The 12,683-nt window shown below is 42.5% G+C and overlaps 1 protein-coding gene across 3 annotated transcripts in view; it reads right to left on the minus strand.

Moving 5' to 3' along the window:
* DOT1L (DOT1 like histone lysine methyltransferase) overlaps window positions 1-12,683 on the minus strand; it is a 226,472-nt gene that overhangs the window by 52,049 nt on the left and 161,740 nt on the right. For all 3 annotated transcript variants that reach the window (XM_073596474.1, XM_073596483.1, XM_073596466.1), the window contains one exon: window positions 10,577-10,811. In XM_073596474.1, the coding sequence (XP_073452575.1) occupies window positions 10,577-10,811 (235 nt within the window). The remainder of the gene's footprint in view (window positions 1-10,576; window positions 10,812-12,683) is intronic.

Below are 12,683 nucleotides of genomic sequence, written 5' to 3' on the forward strand. Positions count from 1 at the left end.
AAAGGGACTCTCAGCCCAACTCATAACACATCCAAACAATGAGGGTTAAAATAGAAGGAAATAACAGGGCTCTGGCCAATACCGAGCCCTTTAACAAACAAAAGTCTATATATGAAATGTTTGTGGTGCAGGTGTGACAAACATTACTGAATTTTGGCTAATATACAGTTGTGCTCATAAGTTTACATACCCTGACAGAATTATGATTTCTTGGCTATTTTTCAGAGAATATGAATAACACAAACTTTTTACACTCATGGTTAGTGTTTAGCTGAAGCCATTTATAATTATCAATCAACTGTTTACACTCTTTAAATCATAATGACAACAGAAACTACCCAAATCAATAGTTCTTAATACCGAGTATTGCCCGCTTTAACATCAATGACAGCTTGAAGTCTTTTGTGGTATTTGTGGATGAGGCTCTTTATCTTCTCAGATGGTAAAGCTGCCCATTCCTCTTGGTAAAAAGCCTCCAGTTCCTGTAAATTCTTGGGCGGTCTTGCATGAACTGCACGTTTTGAGATCTCCCCAGAGTGACTCAATGATATTGAGGTCAGGAGACTGAGATGGCCACTCCAGAATCTTCACTTATCCTGCTGTAGCCAATGACAGGGTGACTTGGCCTTGTGTTTTGGATCATTGTCATGTTGGCATGTCCAAGAACGTCCCATGCGAAGCTTCCTGGCTGATGAATGCAAATGTTCCGCCAATATTTGATAACATACTGCAGTTATCCTGCCAACCATTTTGACCAAATTTCCTGTGCCTTTGTAGCTCACATATCCCCAAAACATCAGCGATTCACCGCCAACCATACCTTTCATCATAGGCGTTGTTGACTCCTCTTTAAATGTAGCATTTATGGTTGTGGCCAAAAAGCTAAATTTTGGTCTCATCACTCCAAATGACTTTGTGCCAGAAGGTTTGAGGCTTGTCTGTGTGGTATTTGGCATATTATAAGGGGGATACCTTGTGGCATTTGCGTAGTAATGCTTGTATTTCAGCTGAAGTTATTTGTGGGTTTTTCTTTGCATCCCAAAAAATTTTCCTGGCAGATGGGTCTGAAATTTTAGTTGGTCTACCTGACCATGGTTTGGTTTCAACAGAACCCCTCATTTTCCACTTCTTGATTAGAGTTTAAACACTAACTGGCATTCTCAATTCCTTGGATATATTTTTATATCCCTTTCCTGTTTTATACAGTTCAACTACCTTTCCCCACAATTCTTTTGCTTTACCCATGATTCAGAATCCAGAAACGTCAGTGCAGCACTGGATGAAAGATGCAAGGGTATGTCAGGAGTGCAGAAACTCATTGACCTATTATACCGACACACACTAATTACAAGCAAACAGATCACAGGTGAGGATGGTTACCTTTAAATAGCCATTCAAACCCCTTGTGTCAACTTGTGTGCATGTTATCAGGCCAAAATCGCCAGGGTATGTAAACGTTTGATCAGGGTCATTTGGGTAGTTTGTTGCCATTATGATTTAAAAAGAGTAAACACAATTGATAATAAATGGCTTCAGCCAAACACTAACCACGAGTGAAAGAAAAAAGTTTTCGTATTATCATTCATATTCTCTGAAAAATGGCCAAGAAATCATAAATTCTGCCAGGGTATGTAAACTTATGAGCACAACTGTATGTACTTCCTATATCATGGCCATAATGCATTTTTCCCGTATCAAATCAGGGGAAAAATGGCCACTAGATGGCGCTGACAATATGAACTAAAGTAGATGTAAGAAATTACGGCGATTTCCACTCTAAATGTGGAGATGTTTGTCACATCAGCATAAGGAAAGCTTTGGATGTAGACTCTCTACTGTCCACAGAAATGAGCTGAAAGGGACTCCACAAATCATTTAGAAGCATTGGGGTGAAGCACTGTTACCATCCGGGTGAGGGTAGGTGGAGCCACATGGAGACAAATGCAAATAAGAATCTACAACAGCTGTTGTAACTGAACTAGGAGAGACTGTAATACACTACCAATTCTTCAAGAACAATCTGACCATGGCCTATTAGCCTGCTACGAACATGAGCAGCAGAGATGCAGACAAAAAAATTCCTAAGCTCTAGACTGAAAATTGCATAGGGAATACCCATACATGCTGGCCTAACCTAAACAGTGCAGCCCTGTGGAACTGGAGAACAGACAACTAGTCACTGTTGACTATAGAACTGTCACAGAGAAAACACCAACATAGATAATCTGACTAGGATAGATAGCTCGAGAAGCTTCCATAAACAACGAACTGATGCAGGGAACACCAGTATAAAATGGAAAAGCTGCATTTATTGGCTGACCAAACAGACTTCCAGGACTAAACCTGGCAGCAATCTATCAGCGCTTGTTGGCTGACTGTTGATAGTAGAAAATAGAGGAGGGCGTTAAAGAGAACACATCCACTCTCCAGAAGATACTTAAAACAGACCTTCAGTAATTTTTTTCATCTTCCCATCTATTAAATCCTCTGCCCTTGTTGTTTTAACTTTAAATAGTAAAACATTTTTTTTCTGCCAGTAAATACCTTATACAGCCCACTTCCTGTTTCTTGTCTGGTAAAAAGCCTAGGCTTATGACATCATACACAGCTCTCCCTCACTCAAAGTTTGCCAGGAAGGGAGGGGGAATGAGTCATAAGCGGGCCAATAAGAGCTGCAGGTGTGCCTCTGTGTAAATTCAGGAAGTGAACAGGCAGCAGCTTCAGCTGCCCACAGTTAAAATGATTGCAGCCAGACTTAGTAGAGGGAGACTCATATTTGGCAAGTACAGAATCACAGTGTATATATATATATATATATATATATATATATATATATACACACATACATATATATATATATACACACACAATAAAATACAAAGTGGTGGGAGGGAAGCTTCAGAATGGCAAAGATGTTTTTATTACAAATGTGAGCAGAAAGCAGTTCCTCTTTAATGGATGAGAAAAATGTATTTTTTCTCATCCACTCACACAAATGCTCCCGATGCCTTATCCGATACCTGGTCGGATAAGGCATCAGCGAAGTCAGTGTGTGGATGTAGAGGGTGGGCTGAGTCAGCAGGTGGAGTCAGCCTGTATAATAAGACACATTACAAGGGGGCGTGTGTGAAGGGGGCGTGTCTTCTGCTGCCCTGTACCTCACTGTGACAGAGATTGAAGCTGAGTTTATCTTCACTTTCCTATCTCCTCTGGAAAACCAGGTACAAAACTACAGAGATAGAGATCAGGGAGAGAGAGAGAGACATACGAGGGAGAGATACATACGAGAGAGAGCGATCAGAGAGAGCCGTCGGCGGCTGAACATCCCAACACCCATCTTGGTACACCCTGCAGTCGGCTGTAGTAAGCCAGCAGCGGACATCTTGTTACACCCAGCCCATATAGTTCGAGCTGGGTGTAACAAGATGTCTGCTGCTGCTTACTGCAGCAGGGTGTACCAAGATGGGCGTCACAGCACAGCATTTCAAAAATAAATTCTTTCCTCATGTCATATATTGCTGCATTTCAGTGCCAGCTGTCAGTGCCCATAAGTGCCACCTATCAGTGCCCATAAGTGCCGTCTATCAGTGCCAGCCACCAGTGTCCATCAGTCAGTGCCACCTATCAGTGCCCATCAGTCAAACTGTCACATGACATTAAAAAAAAAGTATCGGTATCGGCGAGTACTTGAAAAAAAGTATCGGTACTTGTACTCGGTCTTAAAAAAGTGGCATCGGGACAACCCTAGTATTTTTCCACTTTGCCTTTTTTATTCTGTAATACAACACTGGCAACATGAAAAAGGTAATCTGCTATGGAAAGTAAAATAAAAAAAAAAAAAAATCAAACTGAAGCCCCCCTACCCACAGCTGATGCTTATTTTTCTAGTGGATGAACTATGATGACATGCCTTACTCCACAATGCCATGATGGAACGTGGGCAGGCATTTCTAAGGTCATGATGTACAATGCAGGACCAATGAACTACACTGGTCCTGAATTTGTACACAACGCCAGCAAGATGGACAGCAGCCAGAACGACAAATAGAGCAACTTCAGGATACCTGTCAAAATCAGACTAGGCAGCAGGGCAATCTGCAGAACTCAATGTAAGCCAAGTAGCACTCAGTTTTAGACCATCCCCTTGAGAAACAAGCATTTTCTTCATTAGCTTGAAGGGGGGGGGACACAATTATCGTATTTATCAGCATAAAACACACATTTTTTCCCCCCTGAAAACAGAGGGTAAACTGTGCTTGTGCGTTATATGCCGATATCATGTTTTACCAACAGGGGGTGGGGATCAGGAGGTCCGCCCCAAGAGCCACCCATTGGGGGGTGTCAGGCCAGCCGTCACGCATCTCCTGGCCCTGGGACAGCGCTGCTGGCATAGCCTAAAGTTGAGGAAAAAAAAAAATCACTTGCCAGCCTTTTCTCCTACACTGCTCCTTCTGTGTCAATGTCATTGTAAAACGAAGCTTGTAAATATCTCAATAGCTCGGTTTTTTCTGGCTGCTCTCCTCTTCCCGCTCCTCCTCCAAGTGTAGCTTTAGATTGGAGGAGAGCGGTCACATGACCATCTATGTAACGTCAGAGGAGAGCAGTCATGTGACCAAGTCATTGGAAAAAAACGTAGATATTGAGGTTTCCCCTTCCCTTCCCTCTCCCTCCCCCATTTCTAGTCTTTCCTTCCTCCCACTTGTTTTTTCCTCCTTTTGTCCCCCTCCCTCCCCTACCCCCTTTACTATGTGAATGGCTAAATTCTAGCTAGTACCTATCAACCAGCTACTTATTAGGCCCCTTACTTGTTTTATGCTTTTTATTTAGAGAACTCGGCATTATCCCTCTTGTCCGCCGCAGGGGAGAATTAATTGGGCGGCCCGGTGCCGCACATGATCACCCAATTATAGGGCAAGCCAAACCCGTATTTATGTTTTTGGTTACTTTTCTTTTCACACGCTGTTTTATGATCATTACTTGTAGTGCAATGTATTCTGCTTGTTTTGCATTGTATTATTTGTCTTATAGATTGGTCCTCCTGAGGAAGCGATAACATCACGAAACTAGTCGCGAACCAGACCATTCTATACTTTGTAATAACAGATATTTCTTGGGGAATCCTGAGCCCGTTTTGCATTTTAATAAGTATACTATGTATTTTCTTTTTTGCAATAAACCTTTTTTTTTATAATTTGTTTATTTTTGTCTATCTGTACCGATATAGTCCAGCCTTCTTTAGGGTGGGAATGTTGTGGGGCCAACATCAGCCACTGTCCCCCTGTTCCCACTCTCCTTTCTTTCTGTAGATATTGAGTTATATGGAAGCTTCATTTTACAATAGGAGTGACACAGGAGGAGCAGTGTGGAAGAGGGTGGCAGTGATTTTTTTTCTTAACTGTAGATTATGCTGGCAGTGCTGTCCCAGGAGACTGGGGGTCTCCTGGGAGTGCAGGGAGGGGGCCGTGTAAACATTTTTCCTTAAACTTCCCTCTTAAAATTGGGGTGCGTTTTATACACCTGTGTGTGTTATACGCCAATACGGTAACTAATATTTTTGCTTACAGTTGCATGCCAAATCGCAGCCTATTGCCGGCAACGGCAGTGTCCCAATCGGTGCGGCGCCGATTTCCAAAAGGTAGTTCCTGCACGACTTTGGGTCACGATTTCAATAGATATCTGTGCATGAACCTGCACAGATGTCTTTCAAATTGCCCCCGAACTCGCACTGAAATGTGGGTTTGAAATTGTGCAAGTTCAGCTGAACTCGCACGATTTCAAACCCGCATTCAGTGTGAATGTACCCTTAAGCTTTAAACTCATGGCTTCAGAGCCAGCATTCATCTATAGCAATTCGATCAAAGGTAGGTCAATTTCTATGCCACATCACTAGATATGATACATCAAAACTATAGGTATAGTAAAAAGTGTAGGACATCTGAGGCACAGCATCTTAAAAAAATTTTTAACATAGAATAGTAGCACCCCGTAATATTAATGTCTGAAACCTGCCAAACAATCAAAAGTTAAAGTGGAGGGCCACCCTGAAAAAAAAAAAAAAAAATTTTTTTTAAACTTACCTAAACCCTTGTTGCTAGGCAGTCTTCCTAATCTGCCTCTTCCCTAGGATGGCGGTGCCGGGACCCGAGAGCCGGGGGACGGGTCGGTCTCGGGCAGCCGACATCGCGGGCACCCAGGGCAGGTAAAGTTAGCAGCTACAGTGTTTGTAGCTACTGACTTTTAAATTTTTTTTTTTCAGGCCGGAATCCCGCTTTAATGCAATATAAGTGAATAAATAATGCTAATGCTTTTAGGTAGTTCTAATAGTACATATACATTAAACTAATTCGCGAAATTAATAGGAGATAAATGGACAAACTATGTTGGAGGAGGAGACGGGGGAGAGGGCCCCCATCTGGGACTTCCACACTATATACAGTTGAACCATGAGGGATACCTGGGTGTGCTTTGCAGTCTCTGGGGGAGGGGTCTTGGCATGATATGTGAAATGTGATATTGATTTGACTATTCATTTAAAATAAATTTTGTCACTATTTAGATGGCAGCAACAAAAGTCTGTTAGTTCCTGATGAAGAGGACCATGTCCAACAAATGCGTTGAGCAGAAAGACTATATTGTATATATTACTGCAGTAGTTGAATTGACTGTTTTATAATAGCAATTTAATCTGAATCTGTCATTAGTATATGTTTAATTTTAAAGGAAATGAAATAAAATGTTATATTTTTTTATTAAGATGCTGTGCCTCAAAAGTCCCACACTTTTTACTATAATTATAGTTTTGATGTGTCCATCTATAGCAGTTAGTATTCCATTCTTCACCAACATATTAACTAAAAAAATAGCTGTCAAATTTCCTGCACCAATATTCTTACATTTGTACTTATTGATAACTTGGAGAGTGATTTATAGCAATTTGTGTAGTTTTAAACTAGGAAGCATTAACAGCAGAAATTGCTCTAGAAGTAAAAAAGGCTCTTTTGCACAAATCAAACCTCAAATAGGGTGTCAGAGCTGTAATACTGCCAATTCCTTTACAACTGCCCAACACATGTATGTCGGAAAAAGGGTGGGCTTTAGCATCCACATACCACACAAATGCGTCAGTGGGTAGCCGATGTTTATGTGCAGGCAGAATGCCCCTTTCGTAATCCCAGCACCACAAAGACTTGAGCTGTCAAAGACCATTGTCGGTCTGGACTAAAGCTCAATAGCCAGCAAGACCAACTACCAGTCAAGTGATCACTGGGACAGTGGTCACATGTTGGCCGATCTTGGCGCCCCCCCTCCCCCCAGATCAAATATGCAAGGGAACATTTTTTCCTACGTCTTCATTCACATGCGAGAATGCCCAGCATTAAATTCGGTGCATTTCCCACACCCAGGGAGCTCCAGATGTCTCATACTCCCTGCCATACAAGGGAATGTGTGTATGCAACTATATTCATAAACGCCAATGCTTTGCTGCATCGGTGCACAACTTCGCATTCACTTACGGCTGCATACAGCCATTCACTTGTATGGCAGGCTATATATGCCATCTGCGGATCCCCGAGTGCAGAGAATTGCCTGAAATTTACACTGGGCATATTTTCAGCCTCTCGTCGTCCATGCGCATGATACCTAAAAAAATAAAAAAAACTGTCTGCATGCCTCTGAAACCTGTCAGTGTCACAGTGTAAACTTGCGGAAAGCCTGGACTAGGAGGGTACGTTAATGGTTTTAGGATAGCTGCTTAACCACTTACCCACCGCCGGCCGTCATATGACGTCCTTGACTTTGTGGGGGTATATTTGAATGATGCCTGCAGCTACAGACACATCATTCAGATATTGTCTTTTTCAGCCGGAGATTCCCTACACCATAAGAATGATCATAGTGGCTGGTCAGTTGCTTGATCGTTCTCCTGGGTGGCGAGAGGGGACAACGACGCCCCCCCCCCCCCCATCCCGCAGCTTGCGATCGGCAAGTCGGAGAAAGGATCCGCTGGCCCCGGATGTTTACCACAGAGGTTTCCGGCGGACCAGATAGTTGCCCGAGTTTCTATGAACGTTTGGTGGCCGGGCGCGATGTTATGACGTCACGCCCAGCCTCTGCATTCAAACAAATGGCGCCGCCTCGACTGGGAAGCTGAGATGGTTTTTTTTTTTTTAAATTATTTCAGCTGTCCCAGCCTAGAGGCAAGATGTGAGGTCTTATTGACCCCACATCTCACTGTAAAGAGGACCGATCATGCCATATTCCTATTACAAGGGATGTTTACATTCTTTGTAATAGGAATAAAAGTGAGCAATTTTTTTTTTTTTTTTAAAGTAAACTAAAAAAATTTAAAGTAAAATTAACAATAAAAAAAAAAAAAATTTAAAGTGCCCCTGTCCCTGTGTGCTCGCACGCAGAAGCGAACGCATACATAGGTCCCGGCAACATATGAAAACGGTGTTCAAACCACACATGTGAGGTGTCGCCGCTAACGTTAGAGTAAGAGCAGTAATTCTAGCCCTAGACCTCCTCTAACTCAAAACAAGTAACCAGTAAAAAAATTTAAAGCGTCACCTATGGGGATTTTTAACCACTTCCCGCCCGGCCTATAGCAGAATGACGGGCGGGCGGTAGTTCTGTTATTCTGAATGGGCGTCATATGACGCCCTGCATGATAACAGCTGCCGCATGCCCGTGGGAGCGCGCATCACGGCAATCGGTGGTGCGGTGTGTCAGTCTGACACACCGCTACACCGATCTCGGTAAAGAGCCTCCGGCGGTCCAATCACGGCTGATCACGATGTAAACAGAAAGAACCGGTGATCGGCTTTTCCTCACTCGCGTCTGACAGACGTGAGTAGAGGAGAGCCAATCCGCTGCTCTCCTGACGGGGGGGTATGGGGTCTGTGCTGATTGTTTATCAGCGCAGCCCCACCTCAGATGCCCACACTAGACCACCAGTGAAGCCCCCAGCATGTGGATGGCCAGGTACATCCCCCATGGCCATCCACATGTGAAAATCAATGCCCAGCATATGCCAGTCAGTGCCCACAAATGGGCACTGACTGGCACCTTATCAGTGCCCATGAGTGCAGCCATATCAGTGCCCATCATTGAAGAAAATGTACTTATTTACAAAATGTTTTAACAGAAACAAAGAAAAACTTTTTTTTTTAATTTTCGGTCTATTTTTATTTGTGGCGCAAAAAAAAAAAAAAAACAAAAACAAAAAAAAAAAAAAAAAAAAAAATCGCAGTGGTGATCAAATACCACCAAAAGAAAGCTCTATTTGTTGGACAATAACAAATTAATTTGGGTACAGCGTAGCATGACCACACAACTGTCATTCAATTTGCGACAGCGCTGAAAGCTGAAAATTGGCTTGGGCAGGAAGGTGTATAAGTGCCTGGTATTGAAGTGGTTAAGTACCGAAGTTTGGAACCATCCCACGAGCATGTGCAATTTTGAAGCATGACATGTTAGGTACCTAATTACTCGGTGTAACATCTTTCACATTTTGCAAAAAAATTGGGCTAACTTTAATGTTTTTTTAAAGCATGAAACGGTTTTTCCAAAAAAAAAAAAAAAAAAAACGTGTTTGAAAAATTGCTGTGCAAATACTGTGCGAGATAAAAAGTTGCAATGACCGCCATTGTATTCTCTAGGGTCTCTGCTTAAAAAAACATATATAATGTTTGGGGATTCTATGTAATTTTCTAGCAAAAAAAATTATGATTTTTACATGTAGAAGGGAAATGTCAGAATTGGCCTGGTTGGCAAGTGGTTAAAGGTTGTAAAGGTTCGTTTTTTAAAAAACAATACAAAAAAAACAAAACAAAAAAAAAAAACAAACACAAACCTGTCATACTTACCTCCTCTGTGCAGTTGGTTTTGCACAGAGCGGTCCTGATCCACCTCTTTAGGGGGCCCTTAGTGGCGCTCCTGGCACCTCTTCTCGAGTGCGCTGTTGGAGAGGCGCTCTCCCTCAGGGCACTCGTGCGGGTGCGCTCCCGTGTCCTCCTGCTGCGTCCATTGACACAGACAGCAGGACTCGGCCCCGCCCACCCCCCCATGTCACTGGATTTGATTGACAGCAGCGGGAGCCAATGGCTGCGCTGCTATCAATCTATCCAATCAGGACCCGAGACGCTGGCTGGAGCTGGTGTGCTCGTCCCAGTTGCTGGAAAGACTGGTTTCAGGTAAGTAAAAGGGGGGTTGCTGCATCACAGGAGGTTTTTCACCCTAATGCATAGAATGTATTAGGGTGAAAAACCTTGAGGATTTACGACCCCTTTAAAGTTGCTAAATGCTTACTGAATATATTGCTCTTAGGACAAGTATTACTAAAACTGGAGAATGCAAAATCTGGTGCAGATATGCATGGTAGCCAATCAGCTTTTAACTTTGGCTTGTTCAATTAAGCTTTGACAAAAAAAAAAAAAAACCTGAACATTTCTATGCAGAGCTGTGCCAGATTTTGCACTCTGCAGTTTTAGTAACAACCCCATGGTCCACAGAATTTTAAAGCCCCCTCAATACCAAACTAGTCTAGCAGGACTAGAGTAATTCATCTCCTCACCCTGAGGGCTCGACTGTGTTGGCGACTGAGGCGGAGGACCATTTTGTAGATGTAGCCCTTCCAGTACAGTTGGTGATTTGGAGGATTTGCGGTCACCATTAGATTGAAGGAGTTTCTTGGGACGTCCCCTTTTCCGACCTGCCATTTTTTTGCCCTTCTTGGTCAGTCTCCTACAAGGTTTGGCAGGTGAAGTCTTTTTTACAGGAGCTGGTTTATCCTCCTCAGTTGCAGAATCCTAAGGGGAAAATAAGGAATTAGGTTTTTGTTTTTTACTACTAAGAAAATTCTTCTCTGCTTAAAGTGATCCTGTCAGCTTACAAAAGAAATCAAGACAAAAGAAGAGCTCCTATGTCCATCTCACTCTCTAGCATTTACCTCTGCTCCATTCCAGCACTGCAGCCTGCATCAGTATCTTCAGTATTCAACATGTCTAGATGAATTGGATTGCCTGCATTTTCTGCTACATGATGTGGTTCTTTCCTCCAGTCTACGATGTCAAGGTTGTGTTTGATAAGACTTGTTTACACCTATCTGAAGAGTGAGCTGCACTCAGATCGCTCTTCAGGGAGGCGTTTATATTGCCTCTACCACCTGTTCCAACTTCCTAAATACCAGACAACTGTGCCGCAACTGCAAGCGCTGTGCCCAGTTACAGCATGGCCCTATTTACTTGAATGGCTTGCGATTTGTGCCTGTGTACTGCCTGAGTGTTACAGGGGGTTATAATTTCTGCCGTGGCTGTGAAGCAAACATCTAGGCCCTGGCATGTTTACACCCTGGCTGCTGGCTCTGCTAGAAAAGGAAGAGGTTTCAGGGCAGTAAAAACATGGCTCAACCGCAGGGTTTTGCTGTCCCCCAATCGCAAGTGTAAACAAGCCCATAATTATATAGTGGTTCAGAGAATGAAACCACAACATGCATCAGGAGCAGAGGCATCTGACTCTCCCCAAAGTGTTAAACGCCCAAGAGCCTGGCAGAGGCTGTCATGGGGCATTGTGGCTTGGCAGTCACCTCCATTAGTTTCAATGGTAAGGAATGAGCGTTGCTTCGTTCTTCATAATAAACATATGTGTGACCAAACCCTAAAAGCTCTTCTTTTGCAGGGTCCTGCCTAAAAGACAATTTAAGGAATTGTATGTCACTAAGGCAGCCCATAGCTAAGTCAGTTTTGTTTTGTAACCAGCAGACTGAATGAAAAAAAAAAAAAAAACACAAAAAACACAAAAACACAGAATCCTCCCCACTGAGCTATTGTATCCCAACAAGGAAGACTTCCCCACCATTAGAATACACTGATAAGCGTTGCAGGCTGCAGCCTGCAGCTCTGATTGATCAAGGAAAATCCGACAGGGCAGTGCTGCACAACGTGCCCATAGAAAGATTGACATTCAGCCAGTCCCTGCTGAACCAGATGACGTTCGATCCATGTACAGCTGGCTTAAGCAGCATCTTATGCTCAATCATTAGGAATGTTTATTCTGTTTAAACAGCACTGACATTACTCAGTCCTGGAGGTACCCTGACGCAAATAAGTAACTCATCCCTCAGTTTATCTAGCAACTTTGCATTCCCACCAAATTCAAGCACTGCAAAATTAACATGGTCAAATGCAGAGAAGTCAGTTAACCAATTTACATTTCTGGTATTAAAAAGTATGTTTGAGAACTTGGAAAATACCAAAACAAAATGAACCCCTTCACGCCTAAGGGTAAATCAATTCCTAATGTTTAAGCACAATTCTGCAACTTTGACATGTTAGTAAAACCATACACATCACAATTATATAGTGTATCCAGGTGGATTATACCTTGTGTTTTTCAGAACAGATTGGGCTTTCATTTGTTAGTAAATGGTTATGGATATCTCCCGATTTTTATGATCAAAGGAAAACTGACCCAAAGTAGTAAAAAAATAAAAATAAAATAATAGTATACAATTTTGCTGTATATTTGTTACCTACCAAAGAACAACCCAAAATAAATTCTCCTTTGTTTTTTTTGTCCTACCTAAAAACGCACTGATACCAATTTAAAAAAAAACAAAAAAACAAACAAAAAACAAGACAAAAAAAAAAGGAAGAAGAAATTCTGCCTAAAAATATACTGAC

This window comes from Aquarana catesbeiana, linkage group LG01, assembly GCF_042186555.1.
Source record: "Aquarana catesbeiana isolate 2022-GZ linkage group LG01, ASM4218655v1, whole genome shotgun sequence".
In the NCBI taxonomy this organism is placed as follows: domain Eukaryota; kingdom Metazoa; phylum Chordata; class Amphibia; order Anura; family Ranidae; genus Aquarana; species Aquarana catesbeiana.